This window comes from Gymnogyps californianus, chromosome 22 (genome assembly GCF_018139145.2).
Source record: "Gymnogyps californianus isolate 813 chromosome 22, ASM1813914v2, whole genome shotgun sequence".
Lineage (NCBI taxonomy): Eukaryota > Metazoa > Chordata > Aves > Accipitriformes > Cathartidae > Gymnogyps > Gymnogyps californianus.
In genome coordinates this window covers 3,058,888-3,081,302 of record NC_059492.1, presented here as the reverse complement: position 1 = coordinate 3,081,302, position 22,415 = coordinate 3,058,888, and the positions used below count along the sequence as shown (strand labels likewise).

Here is a 22,415-nt window from a genome sequence, read left to right as displayed (position 1 = left end):
CTTCAGCCTCTCGGCTCCATCGGAAACGTCCTGTGACCATCAGGAGGAAAGCTGCCGCCACCCGATTCTCAGGGAAACCCAACTGAGGGCATATTGCACAGTGGTTTGCAATTTATCTGCTAATTACAATTAGAGCAGAAACAAATGCCCAGGTGAGTTAATTAAAATTGTTATGGGGGACACAGTGAAGAAGCCCAACAGGGCATTAAGGAAGGTAAAACAGACACAAAGACCCCAAAATGCAGAGTTTTAACATTGATTCATACTAATAACAAGTTCTTGCTAGTTTTAGTTAAACACTCTGATTTGGAAGCGGCTTTAGGAAGATGGCGGACTCCTGGGATGGTCTGCAATAGGAAACCATGAGGGATTAAAATATTCTGTCAGCAGCAGAGGACAGCAAGGAATTGGGGGATCAGGCACAGCCTCAGCGGAGGATGCCGGCCAAGGCTGATGCTGTCCTGCGTACAAATCAAGAAGAGCTCAAATATACGGCTTTGCTCTGCCTGACAAAAGAGATAAAAGATGAAAATGCTGCCTGCATTTTGATTGCCAGGTTTAGGAGGAAAACAAGGGGACAAACCTCCGCGATGACCAACCCACCCCAGTGACAGCCCCTGAGGGCAGCGAGCCAGCCCAGCTTCCCTGCGAGCACGTGCCGGGGTCAGACCCAAACACGGGAAGATCGAGTCAGGTTTGAACTTATATTAATTTTATTCACATTTCCAGAAGAAAGCATCGGTGGAGTGCAACGTCATGGCTAGTGTCAAAAAGCTCAAGTATTTGTCTGGTTTAAAACAGGCAAACGTTTCAGAGGCTGAACCGAGACAACGGGCGCACGCTCCCTTCCCCTGCACGTGTTTCCAGTTCAAGTAATAGGAATTTCAAAAATAAGCTAGCTCATCACATGATGGAGAGGATGTCAAAAACTTTAAAGCTTTCTGTGGTATAAATCCCTAAGCAGGGCATCAAAGTAGCAGGCAGGAAATCTTCTACAGCTGAACTAGCTTATCCCCTGGGCTGAAGGTTTGGTTTTTTTTTTCCTTTGGTTGTAGAGTTTTGCTATCAGTGTTGCCAAACGCTTCTGTCCAACTTTAATGCAATTCATTACCCAGAGCAGAAATTTGCTGCTACTGGATTACAAGGATGATCGTTGGTGATAGCACAGAAAAATTTTAATGGGACTCTCTACCAAGGAGAAAAAAAAGAGAAAACTTTGATCGTTTTGGATTTCAAAAACAGGGATACAGGAACAAAAACATATCCAGGAATAAGATCCATTTCAATTGAGAACTGAGACTTCCCAATTGCACTGCCGGCCCACGGGAAGTTACCACAGTTCTGGGTTGCTTCTAAGTAATATAGTTATATTTCTAAGTGACTTCTGGGTTCAGTTGGGCCAACAGCTGGTTTCTGCTGACATTTAGCAGACAAGGAAAGCCTCCTAAAACCAGGTGGCACTAACCAGTTTCAGCTTTGTTCACCACAGAGCTACAACTTTTGGCTTTCTGCTTCAAAGTGCATGTTTCAAATTAGACAACAAGGCATTAGACAATCAAAGGCATCTGCGGACCCCTCGCCTTGACGCAGGCCTCCATCAGGACTGGGAAAAGGCAGAGCAGAGCTTGTACAGGCAGCGTCTGGCAGCAGAAACAAGTCACCGACCCACATGTGAAAGCGGCGCTCCCCAACGCAAGCGGAATGGCATCAGCAACCAACGAATTCCTAAGTTAGGGGGCTAAAAGATGAGCTGGTTTAGTTGTTTTTCTGCCTTGTAAATATTAGGACATTTTATATATGTTCAGTGAAGACACTGGAAATCTTTTTGCCCTGGCGTTATTGTGAAGTTGCTTGATTTTATTAGAATATAGCTATATTTGGAAAAGGAGTCAGTAATAGATGTGTGCACATTCTTGCTTGCTCTGCAAAGACAATTATCGGATTACAAAAAAAGGCACAAGAAGCACATTCCTCCTCCTTCTATCCCTAAAAGGGTTCCTCCTTCCTCCTTGCTGAAGGCACTACTCTTGCTGTCACTGAATAAACTCCAAGTACACATTTTCATCTTTGATCCAGCTGGCTTGGAAGCCTCTAGGATTAAAGATTTCTCTCTGTTTGAATGATTTAAGTAACTAGAATCTCATTGCTTGTTTCACTGATTCTCTTCATCCTCTATCTATATATAGTAAAAGAGATGAAATAATATAATATTTTGGTTTATTGCTGGAGGCAATCTGCTGTCCCCCAACTCAGTTTCCCAAAGGAAGGAGGTAAAACAGAAAATCTGGCAGGACCTGCTTGCTAGAAACAAAAGCAAGGCGAAATTGCACTCACCCCACCTGGCTGGGTGCTACAGAAGGGGAAACTGGAGCAAAGAAGGGCGCAGGGTTATTTAGCAAGTCGGTGGAGAGCCAGGAACAACACAGTCCAGCTACAGATCCTCTGCTCCAGTTGTCGGGAAACAATTTTGCTTTGCCTAGAAGGCAAGTTGTGTCAGAGTCCAGGACATGCCACTTACAATTCAAATCTTTACACTGATGCTGGACACGCAGAGTGGGATAAAGGAATGTGACTCTTTGGTGAATATCCTGGTTATCACACTAAAAATGTATCTTAATAAATTAAATTCATATCTTGTCTAGTCCTTAACACTGCATTAAACTACTCTCCTGCAGTTGCCTGGCTGATATTTAATGTTTCAGCTATTAAATATCCCACCAACTATATGTCTTCTCTGTGGAAGGCTTAAACTCCTTAACATCTTATACAAAAATAGAAAGTATGGAGACAAATTGCTCTATATATTAATCCAGGACTGAATGGCTTCAGTGGCGTGGATTCTGCTATTTACAATTTTAAGGAACTTGCTACTTTAGGCAAGTCACAAGGACCTTCTCAGCAGCCAGAAGGTTGGACAAAGGACATGGAGTGATTAGGGAAGGAAGACCAAGCGCATTCCTTGCGTCACCACACAGTCACGGACAGCGTGTTCATTCTGTTCCCAACGGCTCTCGGCGAAGCTGCAGGGCTGGGAGTACGGCAACAACACTGGTGACAAAGATGCCAAGTACGGGAGGGAGTCTGAGGTGCCTATGGATGGATCACATCTCATCATGCAGTGCCCTGAGAAACTCATGCAACCCTGGGCGGAGGCTGATGGCACGCCTACCTTCGGCAACACCGTGTAAACACACTTACAGGGCTCAGAAGGGTTCACACACACAGGAGTCAGCCTGGCAGCTCTGAATGGAGAGGTGAAAAGGCTTCCCTAGCTAAGATGGTTCTAGCTGAACTCCAGAACAGCCAAATATCTATCCGGGAGAGCGGCCAGAGGAAGAGTCACGAGCTAGCACGCTGCCAGGCACGAATGGTAACACTGAGCAGAACCCCAGCACGGCTTGCCGCTTCTCCCAGGGCTTCCATTGTAAGAGGACGGCTCTGGGAGTAACGGTGTGGAAATCCCCCATCCAGGACATCGCAGTCCCATGTGCATGTTCACAAAACTATGCTCTGACTTCGAGCAGAGCAGGAAATACTCGTGCTCCCCTCCCGCCAGGAGAGCACAGACTGCATGCACAGGAACACAACCACAAGCTTTGCTTCCTCCCTGACGTAGATGAGCTCTCTCTTTTGAGAAGTAATTCTTACCTCGTTTTGCAGTCTGTTTAAACCCCGGTTGCCCTCCAGTCAAACTTCCCTGTGTGCTCTGCCTGCCTTGCCACTAGAGAGGCAGAGGAGCCGGTGCCCTGCTGCTACAGCACACTGACTCTTCGGTAGAACAGACCAAAGTCCACCCGGAGGCTGAAAAGGCTAAAGCGCTAAGCATTCATGAGTTTTGACTGTTAAAAAATAAAAGCAAATTGTTTCTAGGAAACCTGTTTGCATCTGTACGCATATGCTGGCCACTGCTGGGTTTCCAATTCATATTCCTAGCATTTGGCTGACAGTGGAGAGGACAAGAATGAACCCATCAAATTCCCAAGTGCTCCCGATTGTGCCATTTTGCTGTAAGATGTTCCTGGTCCAGACAGCAGTTGCACAAAAGCACTGATGGGAGAATTACAGCTAAAATATTTATCTTTGTCTCCTGTGGGAGATATCTGTATGAGAGATCTTTGCCTACCCAAAGCCTATCTACACAGGGCTTGCTTCCCGCTCTCTGGTGACAGGAATGAGAACATTTTGCGTGTTACCAGAAACAATGCAAGCCATCACTGATGGAAAACCTTTGCCCATGCTACCTTTCTGCTGTGGTGTAAGCAGCCCAGTAGCCAAGAGTATTAGAACAACTAGGATCCGTAGGAGAAACCGGAATTTAAAAATCAGTCCTGAAAAGGTCAGCTCTTGAGTCACAGCACTGAAGGATACAGGTGAGTTGCTCTGAAGTGCATCTTTTTCCTATTTTCTTACTCTCTTTTCTCAGAGTTTTTATACATACAGAATATATTAAACATGCTGGTGATAACTCAGTCTCTCTTTCAGGCACTATCATTGGACACAACAGTCATTTTACTCTTAGCTTTCTTCTTGCTATTGCAGCTCCACCAATGTTACCCTGGATTCCCCTTATAACTGGAGGTTTCTTCTAGATCTCAAAAAGAGATTGATATATCAAAACCAAATTCAATTACAAAATATAATAACATCCTCTTCTTGGAAGTGAAGCTGCCCCATATTCCAGACTGTGGCAGGATTTTTATGTCCTCAAAATATTTTTAATAAGTTCTACTTAAAATACATCTGAGTCCCAATCTGCCTGTTTGACACGCTGTAACGCTCTCAGCTGAAGATCTGTTCTCTGTCAATTCCTCGCGGGCTCTGCCGAAGGGCTCTTCTCAGTTGTCTTCTGCAGACTTGAACATGAGAATGGCGTTGTAGATCTTCAGGGCAGGACCCAGCTTAATACTGAGTATTTTAACTATGTCGCTCTGGTTCAGGAGCAGGAAGGCCTCACCATCTATCTGCTAGAGGGTGGAAACACAACATAAGATAAAGATTACCATCAAGAGATAGGCAGGATTCTCACTCTGGTCGTTCAATTAAACAACATACTTTGAACTGAGGAATGAAAGTACGAACTCAGGTGTGAAGACTGAAACCTTGTATTTCTCCCTAGTTCTGGCACCCGCACCCCTGTGAGGTTCCCAGGCATGCTGCCCTTTCCAAGGGTCTCAGACCTCATCTTGAGCCCTTTTTGTAGAAATAGAGAAGCCCGAGTGTGCGCAAGGCTTATGGAGAGACCATGAGGAGGATGCTCGTTCATTAGACTTTTTATTCACTATAATTGCTCTAAAAAGCCAACAACTGTCAAAAATCCTACAGCCTATTCACAATCTGTGGCCAGAAACTAGATCAGGAAATCCAGAACGCAAGTCTTCAGGAGGCAGCTATCCAAGGATTAATATATTACACTGATCTACGATGATTAGAAATATAAAATCACCATTTCCTAGTGCCTTCATTACATACTGTCATTGCATAGACTCTTCGACCCCTGTTAAGCTGTTCAGGGTAAAATTTAAAGCCAAATGCCCTTTTTTTCTGCTTTTTTTGGTCAGCTCTGCTAAAAACCTTACAGATGAGAAAAATTCCTGAGATGCGAACATCTGGCTACTCTCACAACCATAGACAACAAGTCTCTGTTTAAAGGAGAAACAGGAGGCTATTGTGAAATCGTTTTCAATGACAGTAAATGGGCTTGCTTAGCACAAGGTAAAAGAGATCATGTGCTATATAAAACAAGGCATAGTAAAGACATGTAATCTGTCTGGACTTACACACACACTCTCCTAAACCATCAGCAAGGAGATATTCGATTAGATTCAAAGTAAGCAAGTGAAAAACATACTACCTTGTGAAAATACAGGATGCTGTAGGTAGCAGCGAGTGAAATAATAACATTATTTTAAGAAGAGGCTAAAAACTTGGGTTTACAAGAACATCCACAGAGACAACATAGATATAATTAATATAAACCCCAAATGCTGCAGGGAAGAAGCCAAAGATTAATGGACACAGACAAACAAGATGTGTCTCTCTAAGTTATTCCATTAAAGTCCATTTACAGAGACTGACAGCGTCTCATCCTCTCACTTGATGTTCACCAGCGCAGCAGACAACACCAGACACTCAACTCATCCAGAATAACAATTCTTCTATTTCTGTAGTCTTCCTAACTAGAACTTTTTTGCACGTCAACGACTGGTGGAAGAGGATACATTGAATAAACTCGGACAAACATGTAACTAATGCAAAGAGCTGGGAGCCAGGAGATTTGATTTCCCCTTCTCTAACCACACAAAAGACTCTTAGCAAGTTACTTAACCTCCCAGTATGTATACTGGAAATGACAGCAGCGCTCCCAGTCCACAGATGGCCGGCCACACAACGTCCCCGAATCTCATTTGCAAGCTGCCTAGCTACACTACTGCAACGAACATGTTAAAAATAGCTTGAAACAAATGGACTGCTGCTTAAATTAAATAATGCAGAGTCAAGAGTAGCAGAAAACTGCTGGAAAACAGTCCTACATTTCAAAATGCTTTTGAGTCCAGTATTATTACTATGTTTCATTTTCACTGCAATGCCTCAGAGATGCTTATTTTAAACAGACCTTCCCTGAACTGGACCTAGAAACAAGCACAATATCAGTGCCTGTGCCTTATTACTCATTTCTTTGTTCCATCTTATTTGGATGGTTTTTAGAATTCTGTGCACAATTTGTTCTCTTCGTTCCTAATGTAAGCAGCAACTTATCCCTCTCCCCCCCGCCAAGAGAAGTCTGCAAGGGATTTATTTATCCTAAACGGCGAGCACTCAGAGGCCTGATCACAGCTAATGGACAACGCGGGTGGAGTTCAGCAGTCCTGTCACTCACACCTGAATTCTGGCCAAAGCCAAACCGCTAAAAGGGTTTTAATTTCAAACTGACAATTTGGTTTGAGCATAAACCTGAAAAACAACCCAAGCCCCTCTCATTTGGCATAGGGAATCATACTTTGAGGCTGCAGAAAGTAAGGTATTAAAATAGAACATGGCTATGCCGCTCTCTGAACCAGAAAGCAGTCGCTGTGTTCAGGACCCATTTAAATTATGGCTAGAAGAAATAAAATACATCGTGAATGGTTGGATTCATTAGAAGATTTGCTAGTTACATCTTACTGACCAAACTCTCACCTCTGAATACATCTTCACTAGAAATCAGGACACACCTTTTACACTCAGCTACACTGAAAGATTGGTTCATTCGAATAAGTTTCATTATTCCCACTATATTCAATTAAACAGTAGTCCACTATATTGTTACATTGTGAATAGTGCTTTTTGCAAGCCTCCATTTCTTTTGCTCTTTTTGTGTGTGTGTGTTTTTTAAAATAAGGCAAAACAAAATACAGATACATAAATCCCATAAAATGTACTACAGCCTGATTCATCCTGAAAGGAAGCCAGCTCTGGGGAGCACTCATCTATTAAAAACCTGCCCTTTACAGTCACTACAATGCGCAATGCTTTTCCTCGGTCCAGAGGGTGCGCTCAGCGCCACACAGAACAGAGAAGATACAGCCCCTTCCCTCAAGCTCTTCCTAGCAGAGCTGTAGAGCTGTGATGATAGAAGGGGAGGTAAGTCTGTGCAAATTAATCAGGGGCTCATAAAGAACCTCCAAGCCGTACCTGCAATGTAACTGGAAGCCGAAGCACTCAACAGAGACTAAGTGTCTATGATCCACGCAAAGAAGTGTGCTAAAAAACCGGACAGCCATATCCTGCGCCTGCTGAGGTTTCTCAGAAGCCATGGTGAACGCACCACAAAGAGGGAACAGAGTCCAGCCCAGCACGTGGCAGCGATGACAGGACACACTGCATGCAGGAGATGCTCTGATTTCCCAACCACTGCTTGTTCAAGGAAAGGTTCCCCTCCCGCTCTCACCTCAGCCCACGGGGGGAAGCCAGCCATTCCTGGGAAACCCTACGACTGCCAGCCTCACCAAGAGAAGCAGGCATATGTGCTCGTTAGAGGGAGCAGATGAGATCTTCATTGCACCATTCCAACAGGACATCTTTATAACGATGCCAAACCCACTGCACAATAGTCCAAGACAGGATGTTAAGCATAAGCTCAGTGATTGGAACTGCAGGGGAAATTTAAAGCAGCAGAATGCAATTAGCCATGCTGGAATTCAGCTCAATGCTGAAGCTGCCTCCTAAATGCCACAGGCTCTTTAATGACAAGTCTGAGCGTGTCTATGCTCTCTGCCCTGTAACTCCAGAGTAAGGGGGTACAAAACCACCTTGCTGCCATCAGACCCACCAGTGGCACGGCACAGGATTTGGGCAGACCTGACTTACCTCTTCCCTGAAAACAGATGCTTGCTCTTTGCAACCCGGTAAACGCTGGATAAAGCTTACCACCTGGAATTACATTTGAGAAAAGAGAAACATGGACAATTAAAATGGGATATCACCAAGCAAAAAGGTCTTATTTCTGTATGAGAGTTCTATATGCAAGAATTTTAAAAACTTTAATACTTCCAACTCTCCCATTAATGAAGGGTATCTATGAAAAACATTACTGGGTTGTTGCTGCAACACCCCTGCAAAGCGTATTCTGGTTACCTATAATACCTTCCGCATTGCCTTTTGACCATTTATCTTTCTGTAGAAGTCCAGTTTCTCCATTGCTTAAAAGGATCTTTATAAAATATCAACAACATTTTTACAGATTAAAAGCCGTATACGGCTATACTATTTTAAACCCATCCACAACTTCACTCTCTCTACGGCATTGCTGGAAAGTAAAATTAAAAAGAAAAAAGGATTTAGACAGTTTCCCATGATGACATGCCTTTAAGAGACAAGATAAACCAACTGAATGAGTACTGCTGCTTTACCAACACACAGAAGGCAGAAGAGCTGGGAAGGAAAGGAGTTTTCGTTTTATTTAATCCGTGGTGGGTGCACAGGATCCATGGAACCAACAGGATTAAACGAGTAAAAGTTAATTTTACATTTCACATTAGGGAAAACCTTTCTAAGCAGGAAATCTGTTAACATTTGGAATAATCTCCCCGGAGACATGCAAGCAGCCCTTGGATTACATTATATAACACTAAGTAGTGCGAGGAGCAGTCCTGAACGCAGTGGAGGGTGACTTAATATGTATTGTCTTCTCCAGCTGTAGCTTCACTGGTTCATAGAAGATTTGTATATTGAGGCATAATCAGATCAAACATCTCATGCTAATTGGCTGCTCCCTTGCAGGAACAGCTCTGTTTCATGAGGCATATTCATCTGAGTTATTACAGATGTGACATTTCTTCCATGAACAGAAACACACACAGTTAGGAGGGGTCACTGTCAAATACAAGCTTCCCTTTAACTCAGGATTGTCAGACTCTCTCCTAAATCGTGTCACTGCATCTCCAGCTGATCCCACCACTTGACTAATATTCATTCCCTTCCCCCAGTTCCGACCACGCAGGAATGGAGCTGTCAAGCGTGCCCTCCGGTTTTGCTCTACCCTGGCAGAAGCCGATTTTTGGTGAACAGCTCTGACTCCTGTTGTTTATGTTATGTAACCTGAAAGCAGAGCATCCCTCTCATGTTTCGCCCTTATCTTCTGCTAGTACGGACAGCTCCATTTTAAAGGGACACCCTAAAATCCACATCTCCATCAGGCAGTGACTTCAAATTTTCTTCTGTAGAAGTGCAAACTCCTATTACAAACAAATAACAAAATACTACCTTCCTTTTGAATCCCCCCACCTCCTTGTAATTAAAACACAAAAGAAAATCCTTCTGCAGGGTCTGGTACCTTCCAGAATTTAAGACACAGTTGGACCCCTCGGGGCAAGATGATAAGTGCCCTTTAGTGAGGCACTTGAGAGGCTGGTAGAAATCTCCGGGGAATGACGTGAGCTTGCCTTGCTCCTGGGTCCTTCCCTGCACAATTGCTGCTGGCTATTGTCACAGACACCGAGTGACGGGCCTTTGATCTGTCCCAGAAGGCATTTGTACGGACACTGCAAGCACTCTGCGTCACAAGAGTGGCCTTTTAAACAAACAGGAGTCCTGGGGTTTACCAGAAATGGAGAAAAGAGAGGGAAGGAGGATGCAAGAGGAGAACACAGGAGAGAAGGTCCCCAGGATGTGAGCCAGACCCTGGGTTCCACTGAGCCACAGTGACCTCCCTGACCCATCACTGCTGGGGGAGGAGAGGCCCCAAACCAAGACGTGGCAGTTGAGGGACAAGGGAGGCTCGGGTGCACAAGGCCAAAACACAGTAACACCATGGGCTAGAGGAAACCAACACAGCCCCACAATGGTGGCAGTGAAGCCCTGAACCAAGGGAAAGGGTGAGGCCAGAAGGGCTCAAGATGAGGGTGGGAGAGGTGTCGGACAGGTTAGAGCACAGTGGGATCAGGCAGATCAAGGCTTTTCCTTTGACGATGGGAATGCCTGCCTGCCTTTCCTGCTGGTAACAACCTCAATGCTCACAGAGGTATCTAGTGGAAGCGTCTTACACTACGACTGCATATTGGTAAAGGGAAGGGGGTTGAAAAAGAGCTTTATGTAATTCTGAGAACACCTCAGAAACTCCATGCAACCCATATGGAAGGTGCTGATGCAATCACAGATGTGTGTGATATATTGAAATCAGCACAGTATTGGTATACCTTTTTGGTAAAGCTGGAAGGTAGCCTCATACGGCACCCCTTTAATATCAAGCTATAGCAGAACTGACAACGCCTCGTGAGACTATGCAGAGAGGAGATGGGTTTAACTGGGGTTTAGTAACCCACAAGCAATTAGCACAAGGACAGTCCCCCCACAAGGTATTAGCATCCGATGCGGGATTAACTAATGAACAGTACAACTCTAGCACATATTAATGTTGTTCTGTGATTCAATATCCTTCACTAGCTGTCCTCTGAAAACATGACAGGAAGCTTTCAATAAATAACAAAGCTGCATTAAAGTAACTACTCTCGTTGACTGTTCAGTGTTACCAAGAGTGTCTTAGCTTGAGGGCCCCTAAATACTGCTGCTGCTCTACCATTTCAGCTGTTCTCAACCAACAGAGAATTAAAGCAACATTTTTTTCCTTAATGTGGGTTTTATAAAATAAAAACAGTTCTTCAGTCTGAAACCAAAGGAGAATTTTACCCCCCCATTGCTCTTGTTTCAGATCAGCAGAATGGCCTCCTTCATGCAGCAGAGTTCAAAGCACAACCCAAAGGCAAATGTTTGCCCTGTAGGAAGATGTTAGGAGCCCAAATGCCGACAGATCAAATCTACTTTGGACTCACTGAAACACAGAAAGTCCTGCTGCTTTCATCTTCCAGACGTGCGGCTACATTTCACGGCACATGCTGATCCTGCAAGTGCTCATACAGAGGCCAAATTGATTCCTATGGGAATTTGTGATGAACATAATTTGCAAAACCAGATCCACTTTACTGAAATTCAAGACAAAACCTGTAATGACTTTGGCCAGTCCATTGTGGTGCTGCAACTGATCTTTTTAATGTGCCATTCACACTCCTACTGGCAGTCGAAACTTCATCAGTTGTTTCAGGCTGCAGCACAGAGCAGAGTTCAGTGTATTCTGGGTTTTGAATAGCTATATCCAGAGTGCCCTGCACTCCTGCCCTGTGGTCCTTGCTTACATTCATCCGTTATCAAACTAATATCCCAGTTAAATTTACCCAGCAGTTGCTTTAAAGGTCAACTGCAAAGGACAAATTTTATTTGGCTTGTATCCTGACTCTGTTCTTCCATGAACCAGCCTCCACGTTTTATCCAAAAGAAAGAGATTCTGATTTTCATGTCAGAGGATTAACTGCTTCTGCCTTTGCGGATTTTCTAAAAGACCTTTCGGAAAAATCATTGGAAGCTTTCTCAAAAGAAGGACACAAACAGCAAATCTTTCAGAGATATTTTTTCCTCCTTGCTATGAATTTAATTCAAACACATTTTCATTACCAAAAAAAAAAAACCCCAACAAAAAAAAGGACCAAGTTTTAAAACAGCAACACTAATTGCTCTATCCCCTTCACAATTGCTGTGGTTCCTGTCTCCTGTGATACTGCAATCCCACCAGTCTCCTAGCAGTCCTCCAGCATGAAAAGCAAAGTCAAGATTGGATTTATCTGATGTAAGAGGCACTTAGGGAAAATGCACTTTCTAAAAGTCTCTGAAGATCCTCTATGCATCATGAAGAACAGCACCTTTTTCTGCTTTGCAGATTACCTACATCCTTGCAAGCACAACATTACAGCACATTTCTCTTGAATTAAATGGCCTGCGACTAAGCGCCAGGATCCAAATTGTCACCACTTCCAAAGTATTACTTCCAAATATTATTTATGCTCAAGGCATCGAGGCAAAACCCAACTACTCAGCACACAGAAGATACCGGCTTTTTCACACGCCACCTAATTACAGGAGACACCTCAAGAGCTAGAACTGCAGAGATATATCCCCAGCTGCACAGCTACCTCTGTCAGAAATCAGGTCAGGCTGTGGGCAGTTTTGTTCCAGGGGAATCAGGCAGGGAGACGAAGGAGGAGTGGGCATGCACAGTGCAGTTTGGAATTATCTGCAATGTAAAAGTGAATCAGCAGCGAGTCACAGGAGAGGGGGAGGGAGATCAGAGAGAAACGGAATCTGCTGTCAGAATCATGTTTCAGGCCTGAGGACTAAAAGATCAAGGGGTAAATAAACAAAGAAAGGGAGGGAATCCTATTCAGGGAAATAAGCCGTGGACACCAGAGGGTTAACAGGGATCCTTCCCCTCCCTTATAAAGGGACTTGGGTATAACTTCTAGCTGAGTCAGCTACGGCATATGCAAAGCAAACTGAAGAGCTTTGCCTAGGAAAGGAAAGAAAATAAAGATGTCTTCCAATTAGCACTCCAGAAGAGGAGGGCTCTGGCATTCCCACACCCCAAAAGAGAACAGGGAACAGGTAACTCACCTCTTCCACAGTCCATTTGGCCACGTGTTTGGCCGTGAGGCCCGAGACCTCTGGCAAGAGCTTGCAGTGCTGCTCCCAGCAGAGATGGAGGCGGTGGGTCGGGTTAGAAGCCAGGGAAGGCATGAAGATGGACTGGTGGAGGGCCTGCTGGAGATCCAAATCAGGGTCTGGAAAAGGAAACGAGACAAGTCAGAGCAAAGCTTCAAGTAGGAGCAATTACAACAAAGCAGGAGGAAGGGTCGCACTCTGGAGGGAAAAGCAAGGCAGGGTGAGCAGACGGCCAGGCACGGCTACTGCATGGCACACTGAGCTTTCAGGGCGTTCTTCCCACCCTCCTGAGAAGGAGAAAGAAAAAAAAAAAAAGATAAGATAAGATTGCCAGGCTGGAGTCTTTATCGTTAGCTTCTTCCCTGGAAAATGATGTCATGCTGCTAACAGAGAAGATGTTTGCAGCGTTTTATTGACAAGGTGGAGGAGTTCTGGTAACAGCATCTTCGGCTGGAAACTAATGGCATCATTCCAGCTCACAGCTGTAGCCAGCCTGCGAAGAGCGCTACGCGTGCCAGCTGATGGCCTGGGCTCGCCGCCTCCCCAGGAGACTCCCAGGCCAGGAGTGCTGCACGTTACCTCCAGACATCAACTCCCTCCTCATGTGTCAAGTGATGGAAGCTTTAAAAATCAAGGCAAAAAAGAGGAAGAAATCACCCCTCCCTAATGAGATCACTCGAGTAGTGCAGAGTCATGGTCCTACAGGGACTTGCCTGGTTATACAACAGGAAGCACAGCAGAGGATGGAAACAAGATGGGAAACATTCCTCTGGTTTACAGCGGTTAACGTGTGCTGTCCCCTCGCCCCCCGCCCTGCCAGGCTGTGTGCAGGGTGCACAGGCTGCCCGGCGCCATCCCGTGGCAACCGTACAAAATTCCCATTTTGTTCCTGCTTTCAGAAAGGTTCGGCATGCCCAGAGCCGGTACGGCTGCCGCTCGCCTCTGCTGGGTTTGCTCAGTGTTAGCACAAACGATTGCTAGTAGGCTGGTGTGTAAGGATCTGTGGGGTGCGCCCGTCGCTACGTGTAAAGCACAAAGGAAAACAGTATTATAAAGAAAAAGCAAATTTCCATGATTTGCCTGCTCCTCACCAGCCGAAGTGAAAGCAGTGCTGGAAGTAAAGCCTGATCTAGCAAACGGTCACTCCCCTGTCCCCAGCTGTGTCACCTTACCTTGTCTCCACCTCCCTAAAGGATGTGGGACAGCATCAAATACAGGTCTCTACTTCTAATAATAAGACCAAAGAGGGAGAACGGAAAAAAATAAAGCCTGAGTAAGAACTGCTCAGTTCAGGAGCTGATGCTCCTGGTGACAACAAGGCACAGGACACTGCTCCTGGGAGGGCTGTCCCCTACTCCTCCCCGCTGGCGGGGGCAGCAGCTGGCCTCGCCCCCACCTCCCCGCCGCAGGAGGTCCTGTTCTGGCCAAGGTTTTACGTACTGCCACGTCCCTGCTGGGCGGGCACTGCTTCTATCGCAGACTGTCTCCTTTTCTTCACTAAGCCCAAATCCTTGGGGGTAAGCATCCAAACCACGATCTAAACAACCTACCTTCCCTTTGAGAAGGAAGCAGTGTTCTAATATTTTAAATATAGATGGGAAGAAAGCTTTGGGTAATTGTGAAATTACAGGTCAGTGAATTATTGCAGAACTTCCCTCCACTGATTTCCATCATTCTGTTTAAGGTGAATGCGAAGGGAGAGCAGACAGCTTTCCCTGCCAGCTGCAACTGCAGCTCATAGCTGGCAGACCTCTCCAGCTCTGACTGCAGAAGTCAGCACTAGGTAAAAATGAGTATTAAAAAAAAAAAATAAAAAAAGCTAGGCACCTGTCCCAGTTTGTGCCTGCTTAGCTATTTTTGATCGGAGACTTATTACCATGTTAAATCCTCCTAAAAGCCTGGTCAGCTCGGTTCTCTGAAATGGCTTTTTATAGTAAATCTGAAAGTTAAGCATATGGTTTGCTAAAGTGATAGCAGAAAGCTTCTCTTAAAACTTAACCTGTCATGTACCAGGAAAAAAAAAAGGCATCGTTTTTCCATTTAATTTTTTGTTTTCTTTTTCATCCTTAGGAGAACCTTAAAAAAAGTCACCACCCAAAAAGATTCAGATTATGTTTCTGAATACCCAGAGGGGTCTAAAGAAAGAAGTCGATGGAACTTAAACTATCTGCCAGGTTGTGAGCAAGTCTCCCTTGCCACCTCTGCTGGCTCTGCCAGCAGAATGGTCACCAACTGTTTGGGGAACAAAAACCCCTTGCCACTTCAGGAGAGCATGCACTGGTACAAGAGATGGTGCAAGCTTGTCTTCTCAGTTAATAAATATGAGGCTTCACTCTACAAAGTATTAAACACTTCACTTCTAAGTAATTTTACCCTTCCTCCTCATTTTAAAGGAAGAAAGACTACCATGACCATCACCTCCAGCATGTGCTTTCTCTTGACTGTGGAATCAAAGACAAAAAAGCTGTAAAGTTTTAAATACTCCTTGTGACTGTGGTATATTGCACATATATGCACACACAGAGAAAAAGAAATAAAATTTAACCAACCTTTCCCGTTGCTTTCCTGTTTCACCAGCTGGAACTTTATATAGGCATGCGAGCACCCAAGCCTGAAAGCATCAATTACAAAGCATTTCAAGAGATACACAAATTGATATAATTTCTTCTCTATACAGAGATTAATGGGACTTTTAGGAACCAAAAACTTTTCCCTCTTAAAATAAGCAATAGCACTGCTCTGTCCCTGACCTCTCACTCTAAGCTAAGGACTGTGCTATTAAATTCATGGCTAGAACTCAGATTAGAGTTTACTGCAGGAAAGAGAGGGCCCAAAATAATGGGAGGAAGGGAGGAGATTACCATGTCATTCTAAAACCCTATGCTGCAAATCTTTGATCAAATTGGGCTCTTCTAAGTTATGATTTACATCTGTATTTCAGATACAGCAGCATCATCAAGAAATACAACTGTTAATGCATGGAAATACATCACAAAAACCTTATTTACTTTTTCGGTTTGGCTTTGATGTCTGCAGAGGAATCCTCTTCTATCCAGTCTCTCTCTTGATTGTTTTCAGACTGTTCCGACAGACTGTGAACACTGCTTTGACATGACTTTTCACTGTCTTGTGCAGATTTTCTGGAAAGACAGATAAATGACAGTAGCTAAGTTGACATCCTCTGTTCCCTTTTCCTGCAGGAGAGCAAAGCTGGCTGCTCCTTGCAAGTGAGAGCAACAACTACCACCTAGTGGTAGCAGCTTTCCTCTCCCCCACCATCATTACTGGCGCAGTACAAAATGCTTTTTTACTCTTCAGCATGGATTGAGAGAGATTACGTGAAAGAAATCAGCCCCCGTGGACTGAGGCTCTGATCCCAGCAGCTACAAGAAACCCACCGAAGCATGTGTTATGGTGAAACCAAGAGATTTAAGATTTTTGAATCCTGATACCTCCGGATAACATTTAAGAGTCTCCATGACTGAGTTTGATGCATAAACTGAGCTACACAGTTGCCCAAGGAAGGACAAGCAGTAGGGTGTTACCAGATTTGCATACTGAATTCAGACCTCCCACTATCAGGAAATGAAATACTTAGAAGAATAGAAATGTATTACAATTTTAGAATGCCATTTATTCTGGGAGAATCCCAAAGCTCCTGAGAGAGCTTCATAGTAACAGTGCCATTGAAATGAAATTAATTCAGGTGTTAAAATTAGGAAATGGAGACCCCTGCACATTTCTGGGATGTGAGGAGGCAAACTTTGGCCATGTGTGCCAGGGAGGGGAGAGAAGTATTCCTTTTTTCTGACCAAATGTACCTTGAAAATGTTATAATTCTAAGCAAATAAATGAACTTTAAAATGTATATAAGCCTTCATATACAACAAAGAGCAAAAGTATTGCTGGAGTTTGCCCTAGTGAGACTGGATTCGTACAGACTAAAGGTGACAATAATAAAAGCCTTCATGTCCAGGTCTGTCCCATGACACGTTTTAACTGCCTCCTGCAGTCCAAGCACTAACACACAGTTTGCTTCAATGCTACTCAAGTCCAAGATTTTCATGTATGAAAACAAAATATCTGAAGGAGCTCAACTTGTTTGCCAAGTGATACACATATAGTCATTACGCCTACCAGTGCAACGCAGCCGACTCTGGGGTGGATTGCAGTTACAGTTTAATAGTGCAAAATAACCTTGCTTGACAGTTTTAGGACAGGAAACGAAGGAAAAGAATATATTTTAAATTGAAACAGCAAGGAAAAATTTATGGAGACAGAATGCAATTTCCTTTGTTGGAATGTGACCAGAGCAGCAGGATTAAGGAATCAAGAAACCTATTAAGGCATATGAGGGTATAAAAGTGCACTGCTCTGCGTTAAGAGTGTCTGGGGCATGGGTCAATATTACAGACAGATGAACTCAATGCTCTGCTGCTTCTCTGCCAATTCCTGTGGTTTTCAGCTTTGTGAAATGGTTTTGCTCCCCAGTACCTGCCCAAGAAAAGGGTTCAGCTCACCTGGATTGTGGAGAGTCCTCCTGAGAAGACTCTCCTGCTCCCAACAGAAATGGGGCAGGAGTCTCCAGCCTCTTGGCTTTCTGCATGCTATTGCTAGGGGAAGGTCTCTCCCCACTCAGGCGGTCCTGTAACAAGTTTTCTCTGTTGAGGTTCACATCAGAATATGGGCAGCCAACCAACCTGTGTTAAAGAAAAAAAGAAAAAAAAAAAAAAAGAGAGAGAGAGAGAGAGAGATGACAATGCATGTTTTTAAGGCACACAGTCTTACCAGCCTCTGGCAGACATATCCATCAACCCAGAAAAAGTGAGGCCAGAAACAGTCAGGCAGATGTTATTACCCAGTTTTAGGTGCAGAAAAGCAGGGGACTACATGGCAGAATTAGAAACCAAAGTTATGTTTTTAAAGAGTCACCTCAGAGAACAAGAAGAACTCTTCCTCTGTAACCTGCTTGTCTGAACAATATTTCATGAAACAAGAGAGTCCTGCAACTTTCACTCTGAAAAATTCAAAGCCCTTTACCACATTATATACTACTAGATCTTCAGACCTCCCATCTGAGATTGTCTTCTTGCTCTTTAAAACAGTTTAACGGAGAAAAACCTTCCTTTTCCAAGAGCACATAAGAAATCAAAAGGCAGAGAACAAAACATGAGCTAGCTCTCCTCACTCTTATACTTTAATAATCTACCCACACCCTCTCCCTTTTTAACTGTCTCCTTGCATGCTGTTCTTGGGTATATTATTTTACAAAAAAGATTCCTTCAGAAATGCTGAAATGTAGAAATTGGAGTGAATTAATCTATGTTGGATTGCATTGCAGTTGTAATGATTATACTGGTATAAACAGAATTTACGATGAAACAGCACATTTAGACACAAGAGGGAGCTGCAATTGCAGTTATAACTATATCTCCAGAATAAACACCCTGAGATAATTTCAAGGCAGTGCAGGTGCTTGTTGCTGCATTATTATTATGGACAGTAGTCAGACTCTTGCAGGCAGAACCCTTATAAGAAGATCTTATACATACGTATAATGTGTTCCATAGCGTGGTCCCCTGACATGACCGATACCGTGGCAGCCTGGAGTAGGACACGCTTGTCCCACTGTTCCCACTCGATCAACAGCACCTGGTAATAAGAAAAAAAAAGTTAAACAGATTTGTAAAATGCTCCCTGCATCTGAAGAGCAGACTGCACTTAGGAAAATTATTCAACATAACAATATGATGTCATCTACTTTACCTAGAGGGACTTGCAAAGCATGTCCAGTTTTTGCACACCAGCCTACTGGATGAACATCAGGGCTGTCTGCATCGACCCAGAAATCATAATTTTGGTCCCAACCATCAAAATGTATCTAAAAGAAGCACACAGTCGCAGTGAGAGACATAGTTAAGGACATGACTCAGCTTTTATTGTAACTTCCCCTTTTGTTTCACCTTGCTCAGCTTGGGGCCGATTCATTCAATCTTTCAGTCAAGCACAATCGTCCTTTGTGCTCTGGGTAACTATTTGTTTTCCTGACCCCTGCATCTATGTTTTACAGAACCACCAGACTCTGGTGACACAGTCAAATCACAGGGTCTGCAAGAAAGCACAGACCATGGGGTGCTGCAGCACACTCCATACTCAAAGACTAAATCTATGCAAACACAATTGCTTACTTAATTGTTTCGTTTTCTGAGGATCCCAAAACACCATAAAAGCCAACGAGTTTGGTGAGTTTTGCAGTGAACAAGCTAGAATTTTCTGCTGGATGAAGGGACTAGTAATAGTTAGCACAGATCCAGGTCAGGTTAACAGAGGCTAAGGATCACTGCAGTTTAAAGGCTACTGGGTTGTCTATGCAGCGAAGTTTCAAACAAATGTAGGAACTAAGTATCATGCTACTATATATTGGCAAAGCTTGGCTTTTGCTTGCAATCACAGCGATGAGACTGAGAATCAAATGGCTAATGGGGAGCGAACTCCACTCCTGCCCACATAATCATCCTTCGGGAAGGAGACCTGTGGCCAAGGAGTCTCCATCAGTGCAGCCTCCACTTTAGCTGGCTCATACTTAATTTTTCAGAAGCCAAAGCACAACAGATTTTTCTGGCAATATATTTATGTGAAAAGAATTAGTTAAAATCAATTTATGTAACAAATTCATAATGGAGAATGAAGCTGTTTCCCACATGTACCAGGGTTTAACTTGCTTTGGGTTTTCCTTTAAGTATGCTAGGGAAAAAAAAAATGTCAGGTAGCTTCCCACCAGCAGAACATTAATGCTGCCTTCACTCGCACAGATCACACAGAAACTAAGAGATGGAAAATCATGCTGTCAAATGTTATTTCAAAATAGTTACATTAAAACAGTAACTAACAATACCAGGCAATTTCATCAGATTTCAACAGGACAAAACAACTGAAATCACTTCCAGTTGGGCAGGCCTGTAGGCTAGATCATCTGCAAGGTGTTTGTTTGCTGCTTCTCATACCAAATGGGTATTTTTTCTGTACTGCCAATCACTATATTCCTCAGCATAACGGGCTCTGCACTTTGAAGCAAGGTCATACCTTAATGCGATGGTCGTCTTTGTCAACTATTGTTGCCACTCTTATCAAGATGGGATTTCTTCTGTCCACAGCCTCTAACTTCATATTAACTTGGAATCCGTGAGCAGGACGCTGTAAGAGAGGATTGTAAGCAGAATGCTAAAAAGGCTGGGCATTCAGAGCTAGTCACCTGCTCTGAATAAAATGCGCTGAAGTTTTCATCTACCATTCAAATGCCTTTGCAGCTTTGGCCCCTGATCTCACACGGCAGACTGCTTCAGAGGTTAAAATCAGAGTTTCCTAGAGGATTAAGCTGTCCGTTTGTCAGCAGCCCAAAACTACTCGAGAGGAAGTCTGAGCTTCCTCAGTGCAGAGAAGCATTTCACAGCCAGGGCAAGAGGCAGTTCCCTAACAGAAAACAGGCCAGATACTACCACAAGCTCCACCGACATACAGACTCCGCAGTCTGACAGCAAAACTCCCAAACACAGCAGAGAGATGATCTCACATCTGACAAGGACACTGGCCAGTTCACCACTGTCTTACACCTGAAACACACCACCACGTGATGTCTCTCTTCACTACACTATACATGACGTCCTTCTTGGCATCTGGGTATTACAGAGTTACCTTCATTAAGCAGGGTACCACCTACTTCTTATGACGACAAACTGTATCTGCTTGTTAACGACGACTGCTGAGAACTGCCGTGCTGGGACTCGAGAGCAGCTCCAGCCGCCAGAGTCTCCCATCTGCAGTTGCCGACTTACCCTTTCTCTCAAACCCCAGCGGTCAAACTACTTTGTGAAAACTCCAGAATGTCCTTTGACCTGATGCGTGCCCTTTGCAGCACCCACAGATGTAAACCTCTAAGTAACAGACAGCGTTTACCAATTTTTCCATTTATCTTTAAATGACTGACTGCAAATTCCTCCTCTGACCTCCTCAGCTGGGGGTTATGGAGCACTGGATACTCATTCAAAACACGTCCTTCTTCACTTCTGCACACAAAGGTCAGGATTTTAGCAAGAGATGATACATCGTGTCTTTGAACAAGATCAGGTTAATGAAAAGATGATTATAATCGCTCTTCCCTCACAATCTTCCTTATCCTTTTTACTGCCAGTAGCTGGGGGCAGGGAAGAAGGTCCACTTCTGAGCTAAGGGGATTACAGACTCCAAACCTCAAGTTTTTCTTTGGTCTTTTCACCTGAACGCAGACATTTATCCACAGGCATTCAGCCACACGACACACCGGAAGCCAGACAATCTAAACTGCTTTTAGTTTTAAGAGCGTCTTATTGAATCAGCCAACCCTGTCCGACCTCCTTGAGGAAGGAGCCTGAGTGCTAGAGAACAAAATCCTGCCCAGAAGATGAGCCACGCCATTTGTTTAAGTCTTGCTGAAGGGTTGCTGCCTTTTTGGCAATGGCTTCTGAATGTTCTTGAGTTGACAGCCCAAGACAATGGGCTGAAATAGCGATGCTTATGACGAAGCCGTCTCCTCCTGCGTTTTTGGGTGGAGGAAAAGGCAGAAATCCAGACACAAGATTGGCTGTTTGTGCTGATGATCAGTGTCTTCAGACTACATAAGATAGCTCTTGAAAACTGTTAAAAACTAATTCAGTGAGAAATGCCTGTTCTGGCTCTCAACCCATATTTTTATGTACTGATTTCCTGTAATTGCTAGCTGGAATAATAATAATAATAATAAAAAAAAAAATCAATATCTGTGCCATGTATTTGCACTTCAGACCAACCAAGCCAGAAAAATAACGAGGTTTGATCTTGAAAGAGTTCTATTAGCTGTTGATATATCAAATGCCATTTTTTTTTTCCTGTCTCATTTCTGAAACACAGTCTTGGATGCTAATTTGTATTCTGGAGTTTCATGAGAGCCAGAATTGGCCCTTCTGCTATTCTCTCAAAGCCAGATACCTGAAGGAGCAAAAAAATGGCTGCAGAGATGTAAGTAAAACAGGAAAAGAGGCAGACAAGGCAGTTGCATTCTCCCTTGGGAAGACACTCCACTTCGGAAGAATCCAAAAAAGGGAGTACTCAGTACTGAAAAGGCTCCCGTCCTGAGCAAAGCCCTGTTATCTTTGGGTGACATTTCTCAACACATTTTATATTCTGAAAATCTGAGGAAAGAATGCTGTAATGACACATTACAGAGGACTTCAGACTGGGAGTTTTAAGTAGGTCATACTTCACTGTTTCTTTTTGTATCATGGAGAGTTTTACTATCTTTCCAAAATATTTGTCTCTACAAAACTACTTCTGTTGTTCCTCTATTGTGTAGAAGACCAATTGCTGCATTCTTTCGCTCC

General features: G+C 43.9%; 1 protein-coding gene across 1 annotated transcript in view; it reads right to left on the bottom strand.

The window, feature by feature from the left end:
- Window positions 1–685: 685 nt before the first annotated feature.
- The window catches only part of LOC127025126 (lethal(3)malignant brain tumor-like protein 4), a 41,534-nt gene continuing 19,804 nt past the window's right edge, over window positions 686–22,415 (bottom strand). The window contains exons 13-21 of the mRNA XM_050909952.1: window positions 20,107–20,217; window positions 18,790–18,904; window positions 18,576–18,675; window positions 17,544–17,723; window positions 16,032–16,163; window positions 15,573–15,634; window positions 12,976–13,142; window positions 8,347–8,409; window positions 686–4,964 (exon numbers count right to left, since the gene is read on the bottom strand). Of these exons, the coding sequence (XP_050765909.1) occupies window positions 4,836–4,964; window positions 8,347–8,409; window positions 12,976–13,142; window positions 15,573–15,634; window positions 16,032–16,163; window positions 17,544–17,723; window positions 18,576–18,675; window positions 18,790–18,904; window positions 20,107–20,217 (1,059 nt within the window). The 3' untranslated portion in view covers window positions 686–4,835. The remainder of the gene's footprint in view (window positions 4,965–8,346; window positions 8,410–12,975; window positions 13,143–15,572; window positions 15,635–16,031; window positions 16,164–17,543; window positions 17,724–18,575; window positions 18,676–18,789; window positions 18,905–20,106; window positions 20,218–22,415) is intronic.